We start from the raw sequence: 24,858 nt of genomic DNA, 5'->3' as shown, positions 1-24,858 counted from the left end.
ATCACAGTTTATCCCCAAATTCTGCAGCAGAACTAAAAAAGCCCTTGTTTTATTTTTTCTTAAAGATTATGAGAGAGAGAAGGTGTGTGTGTGTGTGCGCGCACGCGTGCACACACATACACGATAGAGAGAGAGAGACACATACACACACACACACATAGGCAGACAGAGACAGAGAGCATGAGCAGGGGGAACCCAGTGTGGGGCTCAATCCCAGGACCTGGGATCATGATTTGAGCTGAAGGCAGACGTTTAACTGACTGAGCCATCCAGGCACCTCAGAAGCTCCCTTGTTTTATACCCAAACACATCAGAAATTCTTCAGTGTCATTTTCTTCTCAGAGTCATCTTCGTAATTCTGATCTGAACTTCGTACTCTCTTGGTCTGCAGCGCAGCTGTCATCCTGAGTCCTCCCTTCACCATCATCCTAAGCGTTCCTACTTCCCCTCTCCTGCATTCCCACTTCCTCTCTCCTGTGTGTTTGATCCTATGTCCTTTTTGTTCTTAGCTTCCTCCTTGGATTTAGTGAAACATATATTCCAAAACCTTCCTGACAACAGGTACATGGCACCTAAATAATTTTTTGAGACGTTGCTTATCTGAAATTCTTTATTTCCCCCTCATACTTGATTGCAAATTAGGCTAGATATAGAATTCTAGATTGGAAATTATTTTTCCCAAAAATTTCTAGTTGCTGTCATCACCACATCATTTTGTATGTTGCTTTTAAGAGGTCTATGCCATTCTGATACCTGATCCTGTATACATCACTTGCCTTTTTCTTTCTGCAAGTTTTTAAGGCCCTCCCATTATCCGTAGACTTCCAAAATTTTACAGTAGTGTGCTTTCAGGTGGCATGTCATCATCTTTGGGCACCAATGAGTTCCTTTTGACCTACAAATTTGTGGCTTTTTGTTCTGGGAATTTTTCTTTTGTTATCTTTGAAAATCTATTTTTATTCTTCTTTCTTCTGAATCTCTAGTTTTGGGTGTGTATTGAATCTCCTGCATTTATTCTCTTTTTTTTTTTTTTCTATTCTGTTGATCTATTATCCATCTCTTTGTATTTTGTTCTATTTTCTGTCCTATTTCCTTAACTGTATCTTCTCTAACTATTCTACTTGTTTCTGCTATTTTAAATTTCTAGATCCCTTTCTTATTCTCTGCTTTTATAATTCAATAGCATTCTGTTCTTAATATCCTTAATTTTTTTTAAATTTTTTATTTTTATTTTTATTTATTTATTTGAGAGACAGAGATCACAAGTAGGCAGAGAGAAAGGAAGGGAAGTAGGCTCCCCGCTGAGCAGAGAGCCCGATGCAGGGCTCGATCCCAGGACCCTGGGATCACGACCTGAGCGGAAGGCAGAGGCTTTAACCCACTGAGCCAACCAGGCGCCCCAATATCCTTAACTTTTTAAAGATTTATTTGTGAAAGAGAGAATGTACATATGTGCATGTGGGAGCAGGGGGGAGGGCAGAGAGAGAATAAACCAGACTGCCTGCTGAGCGTGGAGCCTGGCACAGTCAACCCCATGACCCTAAGGTTATGGCCTGAGCTGAAATCAAGAGTCAGATGCCCAACTGACTGAGCCACACCGGTTCTCCTAACTCATTAGCTGTTTTATTTTAAATATTTTTATTGTTTGCCTGGTTTGCCTGGCAATGGTCACAAAAAGTCTATGTTCTCGTTTTTTGTAGCTGGACACTAAAATTTTTCAGGTAATGTCCCAATCTCTTTCATAAAAAGCATAAGGTTTGTAGACCCCTAATGATTCTATAAAACCCTCCTTTTATTTATTTATCTTTTAAAGATTTTATTCATTTAGAAAGAGAGAGAGCACATGAGGGGCAGAAGCAGAGAGATACTCTTACGTAGACTCCCCACTGAGCAGGGATGCCCCCCCAACATGGGGCTTCCTCCCATGACCCCAAGATCATGACCCCAAGATCACAACTTGAGCCAAAACCAAGAATTGGCTGCTTAACTGACTGAGCTACCTAGTCACCCCCAAATTCTCCTTTTAAAGTCAAACTGGTGGAGCATCCAAGAGACTTGGTATGAAGAGTAGTCCTATTAGGGTTCAAAAACTGAATCTGCATTTATGTTGCAAAGAGTGAAGAAACAAAACCTGTAAAAAATTTTAATGGCAATTCATGTCTGAATCTTTTCAAAAGTGGGATATTTATTTGAGGAATAATTGTTATAGTTTCTTTTTCATTAAAAATTAATATTGCTGGGATACCTTAGTGGCTCAGTTGGTTAAGCTTCCAACTGTTGGTTTTGGCTCAGGTCTTGATCTCCCAGTTGTTAGATCAAGGTCCAGGGCAGGCTCTGCACTTAGCACAGTTTTCTTTGGATTCTTTCTCCCTCTCCCTCTGCTTCTCCCCAACTATAAATAAATAAATAAATAAATAAATAAAATCTTTGGGGTGGGGGGTAGAGAGAGACACCTGGGTGTCTCAGTGGGTCTTGTCTCAGCGGACTCTTGATTTCTTAGGTAATAATCTCAAGGTCATGAGATGAAGCCAGAGTAGGCTCCATGCTCAGTGGGGAATCTGCCAGAGATTCTCTGTCTCTGTCTCCTTCTGTCCTGTTCTCTCTGTCTCTCAAAATAAATAAATAAAATCTTTAAAAAAAGAAATTAATATTACTCCCAGAACTATCTCTACCCATTCTTACCCTCAAAGAAATAGTCATTAGACTAAAATGTTTCCAGAAATTTTGGACTACCAGAAGGAAGTCACTAGCTTCTGAAGCCATCGTTGCTATGAAAATGAAAGCTGGTCTGTTTTACTGTAGTAACCACTTGAGTTGCTAGTATTTGCTTATTTAAGATACATGTAGAGTAAATTTTAAAAAGAAATAAGTGGTTTGTTTTGGTAATGTTCAGAAAAAAGTCTATGTTTTCATTTTTTTGTAGCTGTACACTAAAATTTTTCAGCGTTGAGTCTCCAAGTCTAATCAAGCACTGTTTTGATGCTCTACCAGGTGAAGTCCTGCCGTGTTCATGGAATCAATTCTGTTACATAGTTTTTCAGTATTCCCAAGGATTTAATTTCTTTTTTTTCTCGTTTATTCTAGTGAGACTCTATACAACCTCATTTCACATATCAGAGAAAGCATTCACGGGGTAAGTAGAGCTACATGTCAAAGAATTAGAACATTTTACATTTTAAGAAGTTTACTAATTACATTGACCTAATTCATATAGGATAGGGGTATTTTAACTACCTTTTTAAAAATCACTTAATGACAATACTCCAAGTTAGGAAAATAAGGCAATGGTCTGTGAATTCATTCTTAATTTGGGGTTGCTTAGTTGCAGACATCTGTGGAAAAGTCTGAGGAACATCTCAGCTCGAGAAGCCAATCTATTTTGGATGGATTGGAGACCCTGGCCAAGACCTGTGAGTATCTTGTATTTGAGGTTATCAGCAGAGGGCACTAGTGAGCAGTGAACTGAACTTTCTGACCCTACCCATGTTTCTGTCAGGGGTGAGGTTCTGTAGTGTTGCAGATGAGATGATGGGTACATTAGGTTAGCCCTGAAGAGATGTGGATCACGCTCAACTGGGTAGTGGGGCCCACCTAGATGTTGGGAATGTTCCTGGTCCCTAGATGCCCTCTATGAAGCATTAATCCTCCACCCAGTAATCCTGCTGCCTCAGTAGCTCTGCCAGATTTCTCATCTCACTGCCTCAAGTGAATCAGCAGCATCCCTGAGTCCCTAACGAGTTGCTGGCTGTGCTGTCTATAAAGACATTTTTTCCCTTAGGACTTATAAATAAAGACTGCTCCCTTAGGAGTTAGAAATACTCCAGTCACCTCATCTGCTTCTTGCTGCCTTGGTTTCAATGAGAGCTGTTTTGTAGTGAATCACAGCATCTTTCTCCAATCCAGTTACAATTACTGGTCTGTAAAGTCTCCTGTTCTATCAATTAGTGATTTATGTTTAGATAAAACCATGGGCCTGGCTCTTACGAAACAGAAGAGTCATAACACTGCTCTTCTTGGGCGGACACCTCTGTAGGACCAACAGCTTCTCAACTAAATAGCAAGATGATGACGGCATCTGCACTTGTTTGGATTTGTCTTTTTGTTTATTTTTTATTTTAAACAAATTGAAGTCAACTTATTTAAATGCCTTGGAATGGATTGCTCATGATTTACGAAAATTAATGCCTTTGTGTGGTTTAGAAATTAATCTCCATCTGTCTGCCAAAAAGCACTGTACTGTCTGCTGGCTTCCAACCTGGGTATCCCACACACAGGGCAACTGTGCGTCTGTTTGGAAACCCGTTCTGGAAGCCTGGGACTGTTGCCCTCACAAGAAGTAGCAAGACAAAGAGCAGAAGCAAATCAGGAGTGCTTCCTTTGTATAGCACGATGGAATAACTCATTTGTAAGTGCCTGAGGAAAGCACTCCTTTAGCTTTCTACATTTGAAACTAGGTAAAGTACAAAAAGGAGGTTTGCAGGCAGCGAAGGTATGACATTCTTAGCCCAGATCAGCGAATGGAAGTGCTCAATCTCCCAGTATGAGATCAAGGCAGAGCGAGGACTAGAACTGGGTCTGGGTTATAGTAGGCAGAGGGATCCTGATCCTTCATCCTGATGGTTCCTTTTTAGAGGATAAGACTCAGGAGAAGGAGCCACCCTGATAGGGCAAACAGTAACACACACTGTGGCATCATATTATTTACAAAGCCAGATCATTTTTTAAAAGATTTTATGTAGGTATGTATTTAAAGATCTTGAACAGGGGAATGGACGGAGAGAGAGGGAGAGAGCAAATCTCTAACAGACTCCACACTCAGCATGGAGCCTGAGTTGGGATCAAGCAGGCCTTGATCCCAAGACCCTGAGATCATGACCTGAGCTGAAATCAAGAGTCGGATGCTTAACCAACAGCTACCCAGGTGGTCCTAGAAAGCCTGATCATTCTTGAAAATGGCACAAGTATCCTGTTCAAAGTCATTCCTTTTCTTGGTAAGTAGTAATCAGGATCAGGAAGTTAGTCATTGAAAAGGGAATCAGACAAATCCTCTATCATCATATGGTGTGGCCCAGTCTAGCTGTCCTGAAGCACTGAATCTGCCAGTCAGTACAGTCTGCAGCCTTCAGTATGCGCTCACTGTGGCTCACAAGGGAAAGGGAAAGATATTGTGCGAAAGTGCTCTTGTGTTAATAGTGTAATGGGTCCCTTCAGAGTGCGGTCATGAAAACTTTCTCTAGTCACTGTCTGTTCAACCAGAGGGATCACTCAAAGCCATCTAATCTAACTCCTCTTGTCCTTCAGGTGAGGACTGAGGACCAGAGTAATAGAGGACGAATTACCAAGGCCATCCACACCCTACTTTAACTTAGGTTTAGGTGGGCTAATTAGTAAAGAGCACTACTACCTAATAGGTATCAGTTCTATTGAAAAATAAGACCATTAGGAAAATAAAAAAGAGTGCTATTGAAAATCAGAAAATGGGGGCACCTGGGTGGCTCAGTCGGTTAAGCATCCAACTCTTGATCTCAGGGTTGTGAGTTCAAGCCCCATATTAAAATAATAAAAAAAGAAAGAAAATCAGAAAATGTCTTCTTTGGAAAACAGATAACTATATACATAAAAATAAATTCCATATGGGGCTCCTGGGTGGCTCAGTGGGTTAAAGCCTCTGCCTTCAGCTCAGGTCATGATCCTAGGCTCCTGGGATCGAGCCCACATCAGGCTCTCTGCTCAGCGGGGAGCCTGCTTCCCCCCCCTCCCCCCGCCTGCCTCTCTGTCTACTTGTGATCTCTGTCTGTCAAACAAATAAACAAAATCTTTAACAATAAATTAATTAATTAATTAATTAAATTCCATATGAATCAATATAGTAAGTGTAATGATAAATCATAAAAAGAACTATAAGAAAAATGGGCAACGTTTTTAATAATTTTGGAGTGGAGAAATGCCTTTCTAAGCAAGGCACATATAATCATTCTTTCTAAGCAAGGCACATATAACCATTAAGAAGAATGAGGTCTATCTTTATGAACCATGTTGAAATAGAAATAGCTATTCATCATTAAATAGTAACAGCAAGGTGCTGCTTATGTGCACATAATTTACTCCAGGACACATCTTGTGGAGGACTGTGACCAGTTAGTGAAAATTGGAAAGGCTTTCCCCCAAAAATGGGAGACTCAACAATCTCTTCTTATACATGGAGGCTTCCAGACCTTTCCACAGGCTGTCATCAGCATGGCAGGGAGAGCAAAACTACAGAGTATGGAAATAGAAATGAATAAAAAATTCATCTTCAAAGAAAACAGAGATACAGTCCAGAATATGGAAATGGATTTTAAATGGCATTTTTATAAAACAAGCTAAAAATACCTGATTTTTATGGCCAAAGCAGAAATGAAATGAGTCCCCTTCTACAAAACACCCATACATATACATACACACGCACACGATCTATAATCTATACATGGACATGCACATGTATCAATGTATCAGTGCCAAGTTCCAGAAACTGCTCATAATGTTAAATTCCAGAAAGTGGAATCAAGGTCTGCATAGGAGAGAATCAGTCAATTTTTCATTGCATACCTTTTTATACTGTTATAGGTTTGAGCTATTTTCTTAAACTTTTTAAAAGGAAAAAGAATAAACTTTGGAAGTAATGAGCTTGATACAAAAGCTCCGGTGAGAAAGAGAAGATCTCAAACATACATTTCCCAGGGGCCAAGGAAAGAATATATGGGGCCACAGATAGATGATTTCTGAGTACTGAATCTGGAATTGAACAATTTTCTTGCCTTCCCCATTCTCTGCTTTTGTGGTTGGTAATGTTCACTGTTGCTAAGAAACATTGCTATTTAGGAATTCATCTAGGATAGGATAATTACATTTGCTTTCTACTACAAATATCTACAAGAATGTCTGGAAAAATATTTGACTAATTGAGTTTAGGAATAGGAATCCAGTATTTGAAACATAAGTAAACAGCCTTTTTCTAATTGGTTGACATATGGAATTTAACTTTGTATTGAGTAATAGAAAATTTGCTTTCTAAAAACTTCTTTTTTTACTGTGGTAAAATATACATAACACAAAATTTATCATTTCTTACTGCTATTTTGCAAGACTAAACTGACTTGCCTATTTCAGTCATAACAAGCTCTTTCACTTTGTACTTGCTGTTTTCTCTATCTGAGTAACCTTTCCCTAATCTTTGCAGGGCTCGCTCCTTTTAATCCTTTTGGTTTCACCTTAAATGTCTCCATCTCTGATGACCTTATCTGAAATAAGTGTCCCCACTCTGTTATTTTTGTGATAACCCCTATCATAGCATTTATTTCAGCTTTCACTTATTTATGTATATGTTTATTTACTTTTTATTTTTATTTTTTCCTTTTCAAAACTGCAAAAATTCATGTATGTGGTAGACAGTTTTGTTCAAGATCGTCTCCATGTTCCTAGCACAGTATCTGATAATAATTTTCAGATAAAACTATAAATATCCAAATAATACATTCAAACATATCATGGATTCTTTCTGTTTTACTTTCTCATTAGAGATGTTCTGCATGGAGCTCAGTCTTCCAGCTCCAAACTGGGCAGATTACTCCTGAGGTCCCAATCCTAGGACTTGTCTTCACCATCATTCTGAGGATCCTCTTTCTTTCATCCTCAGTCTTGGATCCCTTTGTTTCCTGGACTTTGGTTTACACTTGTATTTAGTGATACACATCTTTCAGTAGCTTTCTGAGAAAAAGTATATGGGAGGGCACTTTCTTATACACGCATGTTTGAAAATGTCTTCTATCTCTACATGGGTCTAGAATCCTAGGGGGTAATGCTTTGTCCTCAGAATTTCTAAGGCATAGCTCCATTGTCTTCTATTTTTAATTTGCTTATTGAGATGTTTAATGCCATTTTGCTTCTTGATTCTTTATGTTATCTGGGTACCCCCTACTATCCCTTTTAGACATATTTTTTTGAGCCTCATGTTTTCCCTTGATATTTTGAGAACCAACTGAAAAAGTGCCATAGACCATATAATTTAGTAACATAGCAGAAATTAACAAAAAAATGAAATGAGAAAAAAAGATGCCATTTATAAATCTAACACAGAAGACAAACTACCCAGGAATAACTTAACAAGGACATGCAACTCACCCATTTTTTTTTAATGGCTTCTGGGTTTTATGTCTTGCTTAGAAAGGCCTTCCCCTGCAAAGTTACAATTTACCCCATGTTTCCTTCTTGTACTTTATGATTTACTTAATTATACGAAAATTGTTAATCTATCTAGAACTTATGTTAATGTAAGAAATCTGAAATGTAAGTCTCCTTTTGGAAGGGGATTATGTTTTATTTTAAAGAGAAACTCTGAATAAATCACTTAAGCTTTATTAGATAGTGTGTGTTAAATTCCTGCCCTTGGGCTGACAAGAGAAGACAAAAGAGACAGAATAGTTGGAACATGGAGAACTAACCAAAGCAACTATCAGATCGAGGCAAGGTTTCAAATAAGACTAAATTTGAGAAGGGTTTGGGTTTTTTTTTTGGCTTTTTGTGGTTCCCCCCCCCCCAAAGATTTTATTTGTTTGTCAAAGAGAGAGAGAGAGCACAAGCAGGAGGAGCACCAGACAGCGGGACAAGCAGACTCCCCGCTGAGCAAGAAGCCTGATGCAGGGCTCAGTCCCAGGACCCCAGGATCGTGACCTGAGCTAAAGACAGACACTTAACCCACTGAGCCACCCAGGCGTCCCATAAATTTGAGTTTGATATCCTGTCTTTTCAATCACCAGATGTCACTCTGATGTTCCTTCCATTTATTGCAAAGAGTTAAGCACTCTCTTGTTGTCAAATTGTTTTTTACCCACCTAAAATGAAAAAAATTTTGTCAAGAATCTTAGAACGCCCTTTAAATAGTTATGAGAGGATAAAAGGAATATCTGGTGTATTATTCCTGATTATTAGTAAATTATTCTTGTTATGCATTTAAAATGTATATGAACTCACAATAGTTTATAGTGTATAGTAGATACTCATCAAATATTTGTTGAATAAATGTAAGAGTGTCTTCACATGATCTGCCATTTAGCAAGAGAGTGGCAATAATTGATTGCAACACAATGTGTTATTGTGTGTGTGTGTGTGTGTAGAATCTCCCTATGCCAAAGAGAGGAATCAGTATCAGTCCTCTGAGTGGTTAGCACTCATGTCACCAAGTTCATTACAGCCCAAATGTAAATAGGGGATAAATAAGTGATGGGTGATAGGCAGTAAGTGATGGTAGAGCACACACATGGTGCCAACAGCAGAGAAAAGGAGCCCCCAAACTAGCCAGGAAGTGCTGTTTTCCAAGGAGGTGACTGCTGAAAGCAGAGGGAAGAACAGGAATTAACCACACTGAGCGGTGCCTGGGTGGCTCAGTTGGTTAAGCATGTACCTTTGGCTCGGGTCATGAACGTGGAGTCCCGGGATCAAGCCCTGTGTCGGGCTCCCTGCTCAGTGAGGAGTCTGCTTCTCCCTCTGCCCCTCCCCCTACCCGTGCACTCTCTCTCACTCTCTCTCTCTCAAATAAATAAAACCTTAAAAAAAAAAAAAGAAAGAAAGAATTAGTGCACTAAAGTGGTGATTGAGGGGAATGGGTAGAATCGAGAAGGGATAGAAGCATAAGTACTCCAAGCCAAGGGAACAGCATGCACAAGGCCAACGGTGAGAGAGAGACTGCGTAGGAAACAGACCTCGACCATGTGGAGGTGGACGGAGAGGGTAAGGGGAAGTGAGCTGGGTCTTCATGGCCAGTTTAAAGGTTTGGACTTCCGGGGTGCCTGGGTGAATTAGATGGTTGGACATCTGCCTTCAGATCATGATCTTCCAGTCCTGGGATCGAACCCCATGTCAGGCTCCCGGCTCGGCAGGGAGTTTTTCTCCCTTTGCCTCTCATCCCGCTTGTGCTCTCTGTCTCTTGTCTCTCTCTCTCTCTTTCTCAAATGAATAAATAAAATCTTTTAGAAAAATAGAGATTCGGACTTCATCCAGTGGCCAGTGGGGTGCTATTGAAAGTTTCAGTATAGGTTTCAGAGGAGACATGATCATATCTACGTTCTGAAGAGGTCACTCTGATGACAGAACCAAAAAGGTAGGCCAAGGAGGGGGTTGGTGCCATCATATGGGCAGCAGGTTTCAGAGTCCCCGGGAGGTGCTGAGCTTGGGTCTGCCTTGGTCAGAATGTTCTCAGGGAGGAAGGGAAGAGGAGACCGTAGAAGAACCACCCTACTCTGGCTTCCTCTCCTCACCAAGGCTGATCTGGCTGGAGAGGCCTGGGCACTAGCAGAGCAGGCTCAGGTGGCGCATGCCAGATTCCAGCTCCTCCCTTTTCGTCATTGTGGGCTGGGCGGGGTAGGGCATGCCATAGTCTTCATGGAGTGATTGTCATTTTCCTGTATTTAGTGCAAGAGACCGTGCGGGCCCAGAGTGATCTGGTGTTGGAAACGGTGCATGACAAAGGCAACATGGAGCAGGTCATCTTTGAGATACAGAAAAGATTTGAAGCTGTAAGTGTGGATCCCAACCTCTTTCCTCAACTATATTTTTAGCTTTGTCACTAAGACCCAGAGGGACTCCTTTAAAGTCGCAATTTTTTTTTCAGCCAAGAGCAGAAGCCAGATAGGTCCCTTGGTAATGGACCAGGGTAGGGGCAACTTCCATCTCTAAGGTTCTCTGGCATGATGGGGACCCAAGGGGCCCTGCTCCAGAATGTTGCCATGCTTCTGGGAAGCACCCAGCCAGGGACAAGCTTTGGTTCTGCTAGCACATCCTTTGGTTTGTTCTCACGTTTGTTTGTTTGGTTTGTTCTCATGTTGTTGTACATTCTGAGTTGCAGTGCCTATAACTCTTTTCTCACTGTCTTTCCCTAGAGACAAGCAGAGTTTATAGAAATGAGATCCGACCTGAAGCACCTTGAAGCTTTAGTGGCCCAGCAGAGTAAGGACTTCCAGCAGCTGTGTGAGCAGCTAGGCCAGCTAAATGCGGCCAGTGTCCTGGCAGAGCTGAAGAGATTGATTCCAGTCCCTCGGGTAGCTGGGCATTCGAAAGACAGCACTTCCCAGACCTCACCACCTCTGGCCCAGAGCCTCCATTTCACCAGGCAGGGCAAGTACGCTTCTGAGGAGGCAGTTCTGTGGCGGGCTCGGGCACCCCCTCCCGTACAGACTCGGAGTATGGGCTACCCGCAGCCTGGAGAGTTTGGTGTCTGTGGTGAGGGAGCAGAAAGCGGTGCTCTGGAAGAAGAGGTTATGCAGCAGGCAGCTGGAACCAGCAGAAGAAACAGGCGAGTCAAGGACAGGGCTGTGCAGACCAACCGCAGGAACTGGACGGGTCCTAAAACCAGCTCTGAGAACCACGACTCCGGCTCCCCAGGCCCCGAAGTTCCTGGTGGTAAGGGCTGGGTTTCTCAGGGAGCCTCAAGGCTTCTACCCCTGGACTCAAACAAATTTGCAACCAGCATTAAGAACACCTGCCAAAAATGTCAAGCTGAAGGTGTGTCTCCATGTGATCCTCGTGAACAAAGGCTGGTGACTGCACAGAAAAGCAGAACCGTGGAAAGAGGGAGGAAAGGCAAAAAGCAGGCGCCCAGGAAGTCCCAGAGAGGCAGGCTACGAGCCAGGAAGCAAGAACAAGCCTCTAGCAAAACCTGTGCTTTCATTCCTAAATACCCTCAGCCTCCAGTTTCTGGCCCACAAAGCCCCCCGCTGGAGCAGCAGAAACCCCGTGCTCAGCCCCTGCATCTGAGGGGCCCCAGAAGAGTCATGCGCAGTAAGGCGGTGAGGGCAGCGCAAGGAGACATTTTACAACTCAGTGGGCTTTCTTCCCAAGACAACAGCCTGCTTGCGACCAGTTCCCAGGGGGACCACCAGATGAGCTGGTTCAGCGACCTCAACCTCGGAAGTTCAGACCCCCCTGTGTGCAAGGAGCCAGGGAAGAGTATCCTCTATGATCTGGGTTTTGATAGCAGTGATGATGGCTTCTGACCCGCCCACAAAATTCTTTAGCTGGTAGTTGATGGGTCGCAGCTGGAAAGACACATGATCGCACACCGAGGCCGGCTGACAGCAGGAAGTCCCTGCCGGCAGCACGCAGGCTCGGAGGCCCAGCTGGGGTCAGTGCAGGATGGGTGCGGGGCTTGGCGGAGTAGATCTGGCCTGCTGGGTACCCGGTGCTGCCCGTAACAGGTGTGAGAGCTGCATGCGTCCTTATTTATTGGGGGGAAGTGTGTGAAGACGATGGTGTGGAGCTGGGCCAGCAGCCTGGGTGCAGGGAATCAGGAGCAGCGTGTGGTTTCGGTGAAGGAGGAGGGCTAGTGAGTGGCAGCAGTGCTCCCACAGAACCGTTGTATGTGGCAGCATGACTCCCCAACACAACATTTTTGGTCTTCACAGTATTTCCTGCACATAATACTTTTCCAGGCCTCAGTAATTTTTTTGTTATTTTTATCCAATTTTACTGTCAGAGTGCTCGCATTTTTTGATCAGTGGATGTATTATTACAGAACACACTAAATCTGTCTTCTTGTGCACAGAGAAACAGAAAATGTTAAGCTGCCAATGGAAGAGAGGTGACCCGCAGGCAACAAATGCCCAGAGGGGCGCTGTACACAAGCCACACAGTCCCAGTTTTCTTCTTGGCTGTTTTCCCCCATCCTGTTTTCAACCATTCTTCAAGCAAATGAGAGCATCTAAGGGTCCAGTAATATTTCTGGAGAGCATTGGGCTTATATGAGACTTTGGCTTTCTTACAGAGAGTTTTGAATTTTTGTTATACATATACATTTCTTTTGTAATAAAAAATAAAACATATAAAACATGTAAAAGCATGTTTTTGGGGGGCATCTGGGTGGCTCCACTGGTTAAGCATCACACTCTTGGTGCAGGTCGTCCTCTCAGGTTCTGAGACTGAGCCCAGAATGTGGCTCGGCACTGAGTGTGGAGCCTGCTTAAGCTCTGTCTCGCTCTGCGCCTCCCCATGCATGCTCTCTCTCTCTCAAAAAATCCACAAAAACCAAAACACTTAAAAGCATATTTTTTTCATTAAGTTTAAGTTTATTGAAGGGATATCCCATCAACTTAATCGGATAAGAGAGATACCATCTTTTTACCGGTAGGCTTTTCCCAAGATGACTTTGATAAATAACACCCTACTCAGACTGGTTTCTCTTCCTTTATTGTTTGAAAGTAAAAATCCTCACTGGATGGATTGGCTTCCAGAATCTGGTCATTTTCTTGTTTTAATACCCCTTAAATTCAGATTAATTAACATACAGTGTGTCATTAATTGCAGGGGTAGAGTTGAGTGACTCATCAGTTGCATATAACACCCAGCGCTCATTACATCATGTGCCCTCCTTAATGTCCCTACCCAGTTACCCTGTCCCCCCACCCCATCCCCTCTAGCAACCCTGTTTGTTCCCTAGAGTTAAGAGTCTCTTATGGTTTGTCTCCCGCTCTGATTTTTCCTTTCCCTCCCCTATGTTCCCCTATGTTTTGTTTCTGAAATCCTACATATGAGTGAAAGGATATATTTGTCTTTCTCTGACTTACTGCACTTAGCATAATACCCTCTAGTTTCATGTTGTTGCCCATTTTCAAAGCAGTAGTAAATGACTCTAGGGTCTCTGAGTGGACCATTACAGAAAGCAGTGGTTCTTGATTTTTTCTTATTTTTACATTCATTTTCAAGGGGGTGTGTCGTACAAAAGTCTGAGTTTAATTTGCCTTCGACACCTTTGACAGGGATACCAGGCACCAGCCTAAGCTGCTCGTACTCCAGTTTCCAGACCGAGGACATCCTGTGGCCTGTAGCTGGGAGCCACAGGCAATGGCAGCAGCCCTTTCCAAGGCCAAGGGAGTAGACTTGGACTCCCTCTCAGGCTGCCCGGCCTTTTCTCTCCCTGTGAGCCTCACTGGATGTCTGTTTACCCTGCCCTCTGCCAGCCTCTACAGCCTTCCCCACTGGTTTCCTCTGTTTGTGCAAGGAAAGCAGGGGAGGAAGGGGCCCAGCCCCGCCATGGGTTCCTTCCAGCCCTTCTCAAACTTGACTACAGGTGACTGCTGCGTGGTTAGCATAAGGCTTGTAGACCATAGGGGTTTGTATCTAGAAATCTTTTATTACTCTAAGTTGAAAAGTTTAATCATTTTGGGGTGCCTGGGTGGCTCAGTTAGTTAAGCAGCTGCCTTCAGCTTAGCAAGGAGCCTACTTCTCCCTCTCCCTCTTCCCCTCCCCCTGCTCGTGCTTTCTCTCTCTCAAATAAAATCTTTTAAAAATTAAAAAGAAGAAGAACAGTTTAATTGTTTTAACTCAAAGTTGAGAACCTGTTGAGAGAACTCCATTAATGTTTATGACTGCGGCCTTCCCAGTGAAGGGTCTGTCCAACTCTGAAATGCCAAAGGAGGACCCTCTGTTCTTTGATTCTGCTGTGAGTTACGAAATCCTGTATTTCTTCAGAAGTATTGCTTTTTGTGTTATGGAGTCAAAGATCAAGTGACTCAATGTTCTATGAGCTGGGTGTTTTTGTAGAAAGAGCAGTAAATTTATCTCCTAACAAGCCTGGGTTAATTAAAATTACACTGCCTGTCTCTGGTAATCATCAGGAAAGGATATTCTGTTTCTTATTTTATTCCTAAGACTTTTTTTTTTTTTTTTAACTGTATTCCTGCCAGATTTGGTGAGCGTGACATAGCCCAGGCACATCCCCAGAGCACACAGCGTTTTTGGCTCTTCGGATGCTGAGAGAGATGTGGCTCCACAGTGGGGGAAGGGGGGGTGTTGTGGGAGGTCTAGGGACCTAGAGCCCAGAGAGCCACCTAGGGCTGCCTCCCTCTGACAATGACCCCAGCCCACCACATCACCTAATTGTCTTGACATTCAAGTATCAATTTAAATGTCACCTACAAAGAGGTCTTTTTGTGACCTTTTCTGTAGAAGCTTGCCTTACTCACTGCCCATTGCCTTCCCTTGTAATTTTTTCCCCCAGATCCATCTCAAATGGTGTATTGATGTGCACACCTATGTTTTACCTGCCTTGCTGGGGGGGGGGGGATAAACCTCAGAAGCAATAACAGCGTCTGCCTCACCGCTGCAGTACCCCCAGCATCCGGGAGAGTGTCTGACATGAGCAGACACTTGACAAATACTGAGAGCAGAGATTTCTTGCTCACCATTTGAACAGCTCCCTGCAGCCCTGTCCCAAAGTCAGTTCTCTCCAGCATCCCCTTACAACCTCCCTTTTTAGCATTTTGTCTCAGAAGTTCCAAAGGGCTCCTGATGAGGGGTCTCCCACAGTATGGCCTCTTCTCTCCCCAGCCAGATGCCAGCAACCCTTCTCCACCCAGAGTGCCCAGAATATTAGCCTTTCTGCACTCAAAAAAAGATAGTTGCTTCCTACAAGGGTTGAGCAGTTTTGAAAATTTTTTCATGCCAGGACTTAGGCCAAAACCCTTCATCAAATCAGTCATCTTCCAGCTGGCCGAGCACAGAGAGTCCTTCCCCACTAAGGCTAGGATTCATTGTCAAGTAGATTTCCTAAGTAAAACTTTGTCTACTCTATAAATATTTATCTGGAACATAAAATATTAACATTCTCCCACATACTCCAGGGAGAAAGCAGATTGCCAGAGCCTCAGACAGTCTTGCCATGAAAGCCTTTTCAGTAATTATCTGCAATCAGGTGCAGTTGCCTCTGTCATCTGCGTGCCTTTTTCACTGGTCACTGCCATATTAAACGTCCTGGGGTCAGCTGGCGGAGGTGGCACGCTGATACCCAGTGAGCCCCAACCTGGCCATTCAGGAAGAGGGAGATTGGCCTGAATTAGGCCTCTTTTGCAAATCTCTTCCTCAATTTCTTTGATCACTAACAGCTCATAACTCCTCTAGTGGGAGGATGGTGTCGCTGCCCTACCAGCACATTCCTGGGTGCACAGGGGAGGGACACATGCCCCCAGGTTTTCTGTTCCCTTCTGCCGGGACTCTGATGCCCTTCCGGTTTGCCCTGGGATTAGAAGTGGGGGTCCAAGGAGTCAGAACAGGTGGGCCAGGAGGTAGCTCTCTTAGTACCCCAGTGAGAGGGAGCAGGAGGCAGGGGGAGGGGAGCCTGGAGACCCAGAGAGGAGAAGGCAGGCCCCAGTGCCTGGTTAAGCCAGCTGGAGCCACACAGAAGCAGAGGCTTACCAACCGGAAGTGTCCCCAGAGCTCACCTGGCAAGATTTCAGACTTTAGCCCCACGTGGCTAGATAGCCATGTCCAGGAATGTGGAGAACGTGGCAATAGGGGCGAAGCTGAAGCCAGGCTCAACATTTCCAGCCCATGGGCATCCCTAAATTGTCCTTTTGAAAGAACTGTTGCTCGGCTCTCAGGCCTTAGCTGTGGCTCTCCGCTCCTTGCTGACCTTCACTCAACCATTGGCTCGTCTCTCCTTTTTCCTACCCCTTCTTCTTCAACTGTCCTTGCCTGCCCCCCAGCAGGTCCTAGGAGCTTCTGCGGACCAGCTCCCACCTTACAAAGTCTTACTAGTCTGCATATACAGCTGCTTTCTAGTGGCTTGGGCAGGGACACGGGTGGGATGCAGCCAGGGGACCTGGAGACCTCTTACAGGGCTAGATGGGCCCCACTTCTCACGTGCCTTGTGCTGTGGCTTGAATTTGCAGTTTGTGACTAGCAGGTTCCAAAGCTCCTATTTATTCTTGAGGTTGCCTTGTTTCTATTTTGAGTCTGCTAATCCAAATCACAGTTTGGTGTTTCCACGGAAACAATTCAGTGATTGTTTGGTTTGCCAAGATGAGCTGCGGGGGAGAGAACCAAATGACGTAAAACATTTTTAGTTTCTCAAATATGACTATCATTGTCTCTCCGAGAAGCCTTTGGTCCCAGCCCCCTGAAAACCTGAGGAAGTTGTATTAAAATAAATGTTCTAGACTCCTATTCCACTTCTAGCTAGGTCCTTGGAGCCCCACTCCCCAAACACCCCCGCTGTACGTGCGTGAGCACACATCTGCCCAGTAAAGCAGATGACAAAGGCAGAGAGGTCTCCTTGGGGCACCTTGGGGAGTCAGGGATATGGAGACAGGAGTCCATGTCGCCAGGGAAATGGCCATATGGCTCCCCCTGTTAGTCTGGGACTGGAGAGCCAGAGGTTCAGGGCTCACCTGTTTTAACTGAATAGCTGTGTTTCTACAGTGAGGAATATTTCCTCATTCAAGGATCCCAGGACGAATTACCCCTCTGGTAAATCTCAATTTTTACCTAAAGTCTTAGCTAAAATAGCAGTATGTCTGTCTGTCCCACCAGGGAGAGCTGGGTCCCTCCCCCATGCTGACCCTTGTTCTCAAGGACCATAGTCTCCTCTACAGTCTCCTCTAATCCTTTCTTTTTTTTCAGTCTTCTATGGTTAGGTCTAGGCCCCCATTCCCAGCACCCACTCCCTGTGCAAAGACCCTGGGGGGAGCCGGAATGGAATGCTGAGCAGCAGCTCCATGAGACCTAGAGCTTCCAATCCCTGGACCCTGCATCCTCAAGGTCAAGGTCCTGTGAGTCCTCCCATTGTGGGTCTGGCCTCTGCTCCAGCTTCTGGGGACTGCGAAAGTCAGTTCAGGGCAGTCAGCGGGTAGGGATACCCGTGGCTGGTTGGTGGAGATGAGGGCTTTAAGAAGCCGTGCATGTCCACTGCAGATAAATTAGAAAATATGGACAAGGGGGGAAAAAGATAAACCTCCTTGTCCCTCCGTAACAATCTCCTGCACATGCTGTGCTCACACACATCTGTACAAACTGGAGACCAAGTGCACTTTCAAAAAATAAATACGCTTGAAGTTTCAGAATAACTAGATTTACAGGAAGGTTGCAATGACAGTTTGTATCCACCCTTCACCCAGCTTCCCCTCGTCTTACATAACTGAGGCACGTTTTGTCAAAGCTGAGAAAAATACATGAACTCTGGCCTTTATTTAGACTTGGCCGGTTTTTCCATCATCTTCGTTCTGCTCCCGGATGCAAACCCGACTACCACGCAGAGAATCAGTGTGTCTCCTTAGTCTTCACTAGTCTGTGACGGGTTTGGAGTCTTCTTTCCTTGTTCTTCATGACCTTGACAGTCTGGAGTGCCGGCCGGGCATCCTGCAGGACCTCCCCAGCCTGGGTTTGTCAGCCGTTTAGCTTGTGATTAGACCAGGGACATGGGCTTTGGGTAAGAAGCCAACGGAAGTGGAGCCCCCCTCTCCTTGCTCCCTATGGCCGGGGGCTGGGAGTGGGGGTGGCATCCACATGACATCACTGGTGGTGTCCCCTTTATCACTTGCTTGGGTGCCATCAGGCTTCTCCATAGAAATTTACGGACTTGCGGAGCCTGGGTGGCGCAGTTGGTTAAGGACCTGGGACTGAGCCCGGCACTGGGCTCCCTGCTGAGCAGGGAGCCTGTTTCTCCTGCTGCTGCTGCTCCCCCTGCTTGTGCAAGCTCCCTCTCTCTCTTTCTGCCACATAAACACAATCTTTAGGAAAAAAAGAAATGTTTTTATTTTCCCCTTTATTCCTAGGAAGTCCAGCGTCAAGGGTGGTGAAGGGATGGGGTGGGATTAGGCGGGATTAAGCGCCACCTTCTCCCCGGGAGACTGTCCACATCAGCACTTACTATTCGGAACGCACTGTCTCGAGCCCTGGCTTTCTCGGGTATCTGGTAGACATCTCTCTGCGCACAGACCACCCTACACCTGAGCAGGGCCTCCCAGGATGCTCTGAGCCTTTCTCCTCATTTGCTCCTGTCCTTCCTGCTAAGGGAGAAGAAACTCCCCACCCCGCGGGGCCTGAGTGCTTACTGAGGGTGCGCCTGCTGTGGGGACTGAGTGTAGGGTGGCTGGGGAGGAGCCTCCGGTTAATCTTGTCCCCTTCTGCCCCAGGCAGGGCAGTGGGGGTGGCTGTCCCGAGGCCCTTCCCATGGGGAGGCCCATCCCATGACGTGGCCACCCTGCTGGGGAGCGGGAGTGCAGTCTCCATCTGAGAGTGGGAGACCCCAGACCTGGGTCCCTGGCTTTGCAGCCTGCCCTGTGCTTAGGTCTGTAGCCTAAAAGAAGGCCTGGCAGGGGGACCCCTTGGCCACGGGGCCTTCCTTCCCAGTTCCTTGGGTCTTACCAATAGCCCCTGTGCCAGCCTCCTCACCCCCATGCAGCCCATCTGAGCCCAGAAGGCAGGCATTTCTCTGAGACTCTGTCTCCGGGAGGCATCAAAGCTTGCCTCCCTTCCTGATGATGTCCTTGTCCTTTCTTTCCAGGGGTATGGCTGGAGCCAGCCCTGCTAGGCTTTTGCTGCCAGGCTTTTAGGCTTTTAGGCCAAGCTCCTTCTTTGTCCCCACCCCTTCGTGCCTCAGTACCTGTGGCTTCCAGGGTCTCCAGGCCTGGAGTGGGACGCGTGAAGCTTCAGGCATGAAGGTGGATGGGCAGGACCTGTGCTTACCTTTTTCTCCCACTGCCCTGTGTTGGGGGCCCAGGTGTCCGATGTGGGGCATGTGGTGGGGAGGCCTCATGGGAATGTCCTGTCAGGTGGGGGTCAGCCCCTCCAACACAACCATGAGGCCCCAGCAGCGGTCTTTGAGCTGAGCAGGGTCAGGGTTGGGGGTGCCGAGGGGAAGTTGGTCTGGACATGAGGAGGGTCTGGAGCCCAGGCAGAGAACAGACAGCCCTGTGTGCAAGGCGTGCAAGGGGAAGAGGGCTGAGGGCCACAGTCTGTGTGGGCTGGGCTGGCCTGGGCTGGTCCCAGGGGGTACACAAAGCCCACCCTGGTTGTGGTCCCATTACTTCTTCAGGGGCCCATGGAAAAGAACACCGGGAGACTCAGCAGAGGCCACGACCAGCACCTGCCTTGGGTACTGGGTGTATTAAATACCAATCAAAAACACAGTTTAGATGTCAAGAAAAATGAAAAAAAAAAAAATCAACAGTGAGAAACAATTCAAAACAACAAAATAAAAAAATTGGGCTTTCAGCTCAAAAAGGGACACAAGTGCAAGTTAAAGAGTATGGCATTCTCCGATGCTGCCAGCCACGTATGTGGCAGAGGCCCCCAGGACGCTGACCACTGCCCGAACGGCAGCCTGCTCCTGGAAAGAACCAAAGCTCCAGGCAGCTGTCCTTACTCGACCTGGTATTTGAAAGAGCTCATCAAATTGTAGTCCTCCTCCAAGTCTAGCACGGTCTCCACGATATTGTGATCGTCGAAAGCCTGCTTGAGGCTGCCGGGGTCACTCTCTGGGCCCTTCTGAGGGCTCTCGTCCACAAGCAAGGCCCAGGCCTCCTCCCTGAAGGGTGAATCTCCGCAGCGGCCACACACACGGTTCAGCTCGTTTTCAAATTCTAGTTTCCCAGCCAACTCTTCAATAGTTCGGATGCTCGTATGGTCTTAAAAATAAGAACATTCAGCATTACGATTCCAGTGAGACGTTTCAGGAGACGTTTCAGGCACCAGTGAAAACCCACAACGGGCAGCCCTCTCCGGGGTCATCAGGGCAGGTGGGCTGCCAGACTGAGCCCCAGGTGCTAAGGTGGTCTTGGTGCCCACCCCTCTCACTCTGCGTTTATTGAGCCCAGCTACCCGCCAGTCCCCCAGGAAGGACGACTCAGACATGTGTGGGCTTGTCTTGGATCTTAGGGAACTCCCTGACCTGCAGGCATGGCAACACATCCTATGAGAAAAATTGACAAAAACTGACTCTCCTATGAGAGTCTCTAGCGGAGTCAGACTGCTGCCCGGGGCTGGCAAGGAGTGTGGGGGGTGGTGAGCCAAGGCAGAGGACTCTGGCTCCCCTCTGCGGCTACCCCAGAGGAGATGCCAGCCACTTGCCCAGTGGCTCAGTAGGTGTCTTGCTGTGGCCTCAGGGGAGCCTCTCCTCCCACCAGGCCTCCCTTCATCCCCTAGAACCTGGAGGCCCTTTCAGAGCCAAGAGGTTCAGGCAGTGCCCTTAACTGGGGGCTGTCTGTCCACTGAGCAGCGTGAGTCATTTGAAAAAAAGAGCATACAAAAAATACACAGTTCCCACACAGAATGTACAGATGTGTAGGGAAAAACCTCTGGCAGGATCTCCAGGACTGTTAACATTGGCTTTCTCTGGGTGTTGGCGTTATGGGAGAGACGTGAGTTTCTAACTTTCTTTCTAATCTTGGGGGACCACACCCCCACCCCATCTTTGCCTATGTCCTGTCTCCAGATCTACGCTCAACCGCCAAGTCCTGGGGATGACTGTCCCTTATGCCCAGGGATTCACTGTAACCAGACATTTATGAAATGACCTGATTCCCATGCGACTCCACCGGCTATCAGCTGCATGAGGGCCCTGTGCAGAGAGCCTGCCGTGGGCAAAACAGAGGCACCGTGTAGACGGATGAGAACTGAGAGAGTGGTTTTGTTTTTTAAAGACACCTGCCAACTCAGGGGCCTGCGTGAAGGACCTATCCTCCCAAAGAGGGGACAGGTCTGCCCTTTGTACTCACCAATCATATCAAGCAGATCTTTTGTGACCTCTTGGCTAGAATTGCTGAGTGGCATGTTTGAGTCAACCTTCAAATCTTTCTCCATATCTTTCCTGCAACCCCCAGGTAGAAAAAAAAGAAGAAAAGGTAGAGGGTTAGAGCCTCTTCAAAGAAAACCTTGTGGGGAACTCAGTGTTCATCTTAAAAGCAAAAACATACTGGTAACTATGCTGTGATTACAGAGACAACTGGAAACTGCTGAGTCAGTGAAGTCGACTAATAATATCCTCGCGACTCATGAGCATTGCTGACAGCGCACTCGTGACAGCACCTTTGTGACGGTGCCTTCCTGCCTACAAACGCCCGTATTCACATGTCAGAATGGAACCCACTCAATGGCTTCTTCCTTCACTGCTTCCAGAGCAGCCAAGATGGCAGGACCCTGAAGTTCCATCCCATATGGTCATCCTTGCTCCAGCTCAAGGTGCCTAGAACCAGGCAGTTTAAACTTTACCGGGGAGAGGGGCACCTGGCGGGCTTAGTTAGAAGAGCATGTGACTCTTGGTCTCAGGGTGGTGAGTCTGAGCCCCACGTTGTAGACATTATGTAAATAGACAAACTTTAAAGCTATCAGGGGAAAAAAGGTCTAAGGGAGATCTTAACATGAGGTCTAAGACCTCATGAGGTGGGGAGGGGGGTTGGTTGGAGAGGCGGGTGAAGAGCGCAGAAGCAAGGATGAAAGCAGGAAGTAGGGACCAGCCACCCATCTGGCCTCTCCCTAGCACGGACACTGGAATGAAGATTTTCCTTTCTGCAGTATGAAAAACAAAGTGACTTAGAATCAGTTTCTCTAACGTTCACTACCACTGTGGGACCCGCAGAGTGGTCTCTAGGAAGTGTCTGGCAGTCCTAAGGGCAGGCAGAAGCGGTACTGCACTCAACTCAGGAACGTGCACATTTTCAGAAACGAGGGCCCCCTGACTGTAACTTTTTACACTGTCAAGTTGGAATCACCTTAGGCTGTCTTTTCTCCAGTTCTCCGTGTCTCCCGCGGCTCTCCAGAACTGTCTTTCGGGTGCCAAAATGGAGGAATGCATCAATACGTTTTCCTTACTGGTCAGAGGTTTTCTTTTCGGGCATGAAGCCTGTGGCTTTGCATTCACTGGGGCATGGTTTGGCGCAAAGGCAGGGCTCTCGTTCTCAGGAGCACACGGGACTGGAAGGAAGGGAGCCGCGGAGGAGGAGCAGGCCGCCTGCGGGTGCCTCCTGCAGAGGAGCCGGTGCACGGGGAGGGGGAAGGAGAGCGGCGCTGCGTCCAGCTCCAGCCTCGGCCGGCCCGAGCACTCCTGGGAATGACTGACGCCTTCAAAGGCCCGGTCAATGGCTGCAGTCAGCTCCTTTCTGCATCTTCGCAGTTTTTCAGACATTTCCCCTAAAAGCGACGACGTCTTTATTATGTAACACATTGGAAATGCACATTGGAAGAGCAACACGAGAATAACGTTACAGACGAAGTTCCAAACCACCCCCAAAGGGCGCATCTCCTGGAGCTTGATCCACGCCACCGGCCAGACGGCAGAGGAACCCACACTCCGGGCGTCCTCCTGCCCAGGTGGCGGGTGTGGCCCACGGATCTCCCAGCGGAACCAGCGGTCGGACTGGAAACCCAGGGACGCCCAGCCCCGCCTTCCCCGGCTCCGGGCCCGCCCAGCCCGCCCGCCCCTGCCCCCCGGCCCAGCCGCCTCTGCAACCCCTCTCGGCCCTCGCCAGCAGCCCGCAGCCCGCAGCCCGCCCTCGGGCAGAAGGTCCACAGGCGTGTCCTCACCCGCCAGCGCGGCCACACCGCCACCCGGGCCAACGGTCGCCGCGCGCGCCTCCCGGCCGGTCGCGTGCCGGAGAATGGCGTTCCCTGCTGCCCCCACCCCCGCCAAGGTTAAAGGTCAGACAAGAATGCCCGGACTGACCACCTCTTCTTAAAACCCACTTGGCCGCAGCGGAAGCGAGGCCCCCCCACCCCCACCAGCAAGGGACGCGGCCGGATGCGGGGGCAAGACCAGCCAGAAACCGCTGGGGGTGGGGGGGGCATAATTTCATTTCTTACCAAAGTCAGCGAGAAGGGAAAGGTTCCCATTCTCAAGCCAACGTCGAGAGAAACTGGATGGGCCACTGGACCCAGAAGTTTTGTGTATCAACTTCTTTTAAGTGATATCTAATAAAAGCGCCAACCCGTCTCCAACCGTCTCAATTCATCAAGGATGGTGAGGGACATAACAGAACTGCTAGGTTCCACACGAGATTGAGGGGCGGGAGACCCCAACACCAAATATCTTCATTTCATTACGGGGAAGAAAGCTGGAAATTCCAAGATGGCTCAAAGGGAAACAGAAATGGGCTTCAGGGACCAATTTTGAGGGAATTATAAACCCATGTCAGTGCACACAGCAAGGGAGAAGAGGACAACATCAAGTGAATTGGAGGCTTGGTTTACTGTGGGCAGACTGCTGGGGTGACCAGGAACCAGCACCAGAATGAGAAATCCAGGAACTCAGGGCGGCCTGCAGTGGGTCTTCGTGGCCACCGCACTCAATGACAGTATTCCTCTCCATTCTTTGGAATTCCTCGGCCTTACTCCACTGTGCACCCCCCTCCCGACCCCCCCCCACCCTTTCCAGCTCCACAGGTCTTACAGAAATTTCTCACCACCTGTATAAAAAGAAAAATAATTCAGCCTCTTGACATAACCCTTCTGAGCAAACAGGGTCTTTTTTTTCTTCTGCTCATAAAAGAAGGGGATTTCCTCATCTGGTTTTTAGACGGAACACTAGTAGTCTTCAGAGTGTCAAAGATGTTCTCGTGGGGGATTACACTGGTGCTGAGGGGCAGCAGGGTCTCAGAGGCAGCATCAGTTGGTGTCCATGCTGCAAGCCTCATCTTCCCCCGTGCCCTGCTGGGAGCTGCCTGGGCTTGTCCCTCCCTCGGAGGATCCAGGAAAACCGACGACTGAAGGCGTCTTATAAAATTCATCATCTCGACGTTGGTAAAATAGCACATAAGCCGCTTTTGTCTAAAACACAAGAGGGGAAAAGTTCATTCACCGGTTGGAATGATCACCCATTCTCCCAGCTTTTCGCTCACTGTTCAAAACAGGGCTTTCTTCTCAGGGCTCTGCCATCTTGCCCTGTGCAACGATGCACAGAGGCAACCGGGAAGGTGACCCTGCCTAGAGACTGGGGAAGGGCCGATGCCTGCGACCAAACCTGGAGAGTGAAGCTTCTCATTTAGCAAGGGTTCTGGAAGGAATGGCAGTCAATTCTTTTGTCTACCACTCCTAGCTCCTCCATCAGGATGGCCTGGGAGACCC

General features: G+C 47.1%; 3 protein-coding genes across 6 annotated transcripts in view; 1 reads left to right on the top strand and 2 right to left on the bottom strand.

The window, feature by feature from the left end:
• Positions 1 to 12,026, top strand: part of IHO1 (interactor of HORMAD1 1) — a gene marked incomplete at both ends in the record, with an annotated part of 34,041 nt that extends 22,015 nt beyond the window's left edge. Inside the window, 4 exons of the mRNA XM_080816574.1 lie at positions 3,085 to 3,133; positions 3,323 to 3,410; positions 10,447 to 10,550; positions 10,914 to 12,026. Coding sequence (XP_080672700.1) covers positions 3,085 to 3,133; positions 3,323 to 3,410; positions 10,447 to 10,550; positions 10,914 to 12,026 — 1,354 coding nt within the window. The remainder of the gene's footprint in view (positions 1 to 3,084; positions 3,134 to 3,322; positions 3,411 to 10,446; positions 10,551 to 10,913) is intronic.
• Positions 12,027 to 19,869: 7,843 nt separating this feature from the next.
• LOC308339185 (uncharacterized protein C3orf62) lies at positions 19,870 to 24,446 on the bottom strand. Of its 3 annotated transcripts, none has more exons than XM_080797640.1 (4): positions 24,201 to 24,446; positions 22,512 to 22,929; positions 21,519 to 21,610; positions 19,870 to 20,429 (listed from the first exon to the last, which is right to left on the bottom strand). In XM_080797640.1, exons 2-4 carry the CDS (start codon positions 22,922 to 22,924, stop codon positions 20,164 to 20,166), a joined length of 771 nt encoding a protein of 256 aa, XP_080653766.1. In that variant the 5' UTR covers positions 22,925 to 22,929; positions 24,201 to 24,446; the 3' UTR covers positions 19,870 to 20,163. The 3 variants fall into 3 exon arrangements, with proteins under 3 accessions (XP_080653766.1, XP_080653765.1, XP_080653764.1); XM_080797639.1 differs by lacking the exon at positions 24,201 to 24,446 and adding an exon at positions 23,599 to 24,154; XM_080797638.1 differs by lacking the exon at positions 24,201 to 24,446 and having other exon boundaries at positions 22,512 to 23,161.
• Positions 23,794 to 24,858, bottom strand: part of USP4 (ubiquitin specific peptidase 4) — a 51,573-nt gene continuing 50,508 nt past the window's right edge. For both annotated transcript variants that reach the window (XM_080797619.1, XM_080797620.1), the window contains one exon: positions 23,794 to 24,561. In XM_080797619.1, the coding sequence (XP_080653745.1) occupies positions 24,400 to 24,561 (162 nt within the window). In that variant the 3' untranslated portion in view covers positions 23,794 to 24,399. The remainder of the gene's footprint in view (positions 24,562 to 24,858) is intronic.

Source organism: Martes martes (genome assembly GCF_963455335.1).
Source record: "Martes martes genome assembly, chromosome: 1".
Classification (NCBI taxonomy): domain Eukaryota; kingdom Metazoa; phylum Chordata; class Mammalia; order Carnivora; family Mustelidae; genus Martes; species Martes martes.
Note: the sequence above shows the minus strand (reverse complement) of the source record. Positions and strands in the feature narration are given on the sequence as shown.

Bases quoted from the DNA above. Each gene is read 5' to 3' on its own strand.
- LOC308339185 (XM_080797638.1), bottom strand. From the start codon at position 23,038: ATGCGCCCTTTGGGGGTGGTTTGGAACTTCGTCTGTAACGTTATTCTC. The intron at 21,611-22,511 runs GTGATTCCAACT...TGGGGGTTGCAG, and splicing joins TGGAGAAAAGACAGCCTAAG to GAAAGATATGGAGAAAGATT. The intron at 20,430-21,518 runs GTGAGTACAAAG...CTTATTTTTAAG, and splicing joins AGATCTGCTTGATATGATTG to ACCATACGAGCATCCGAACT.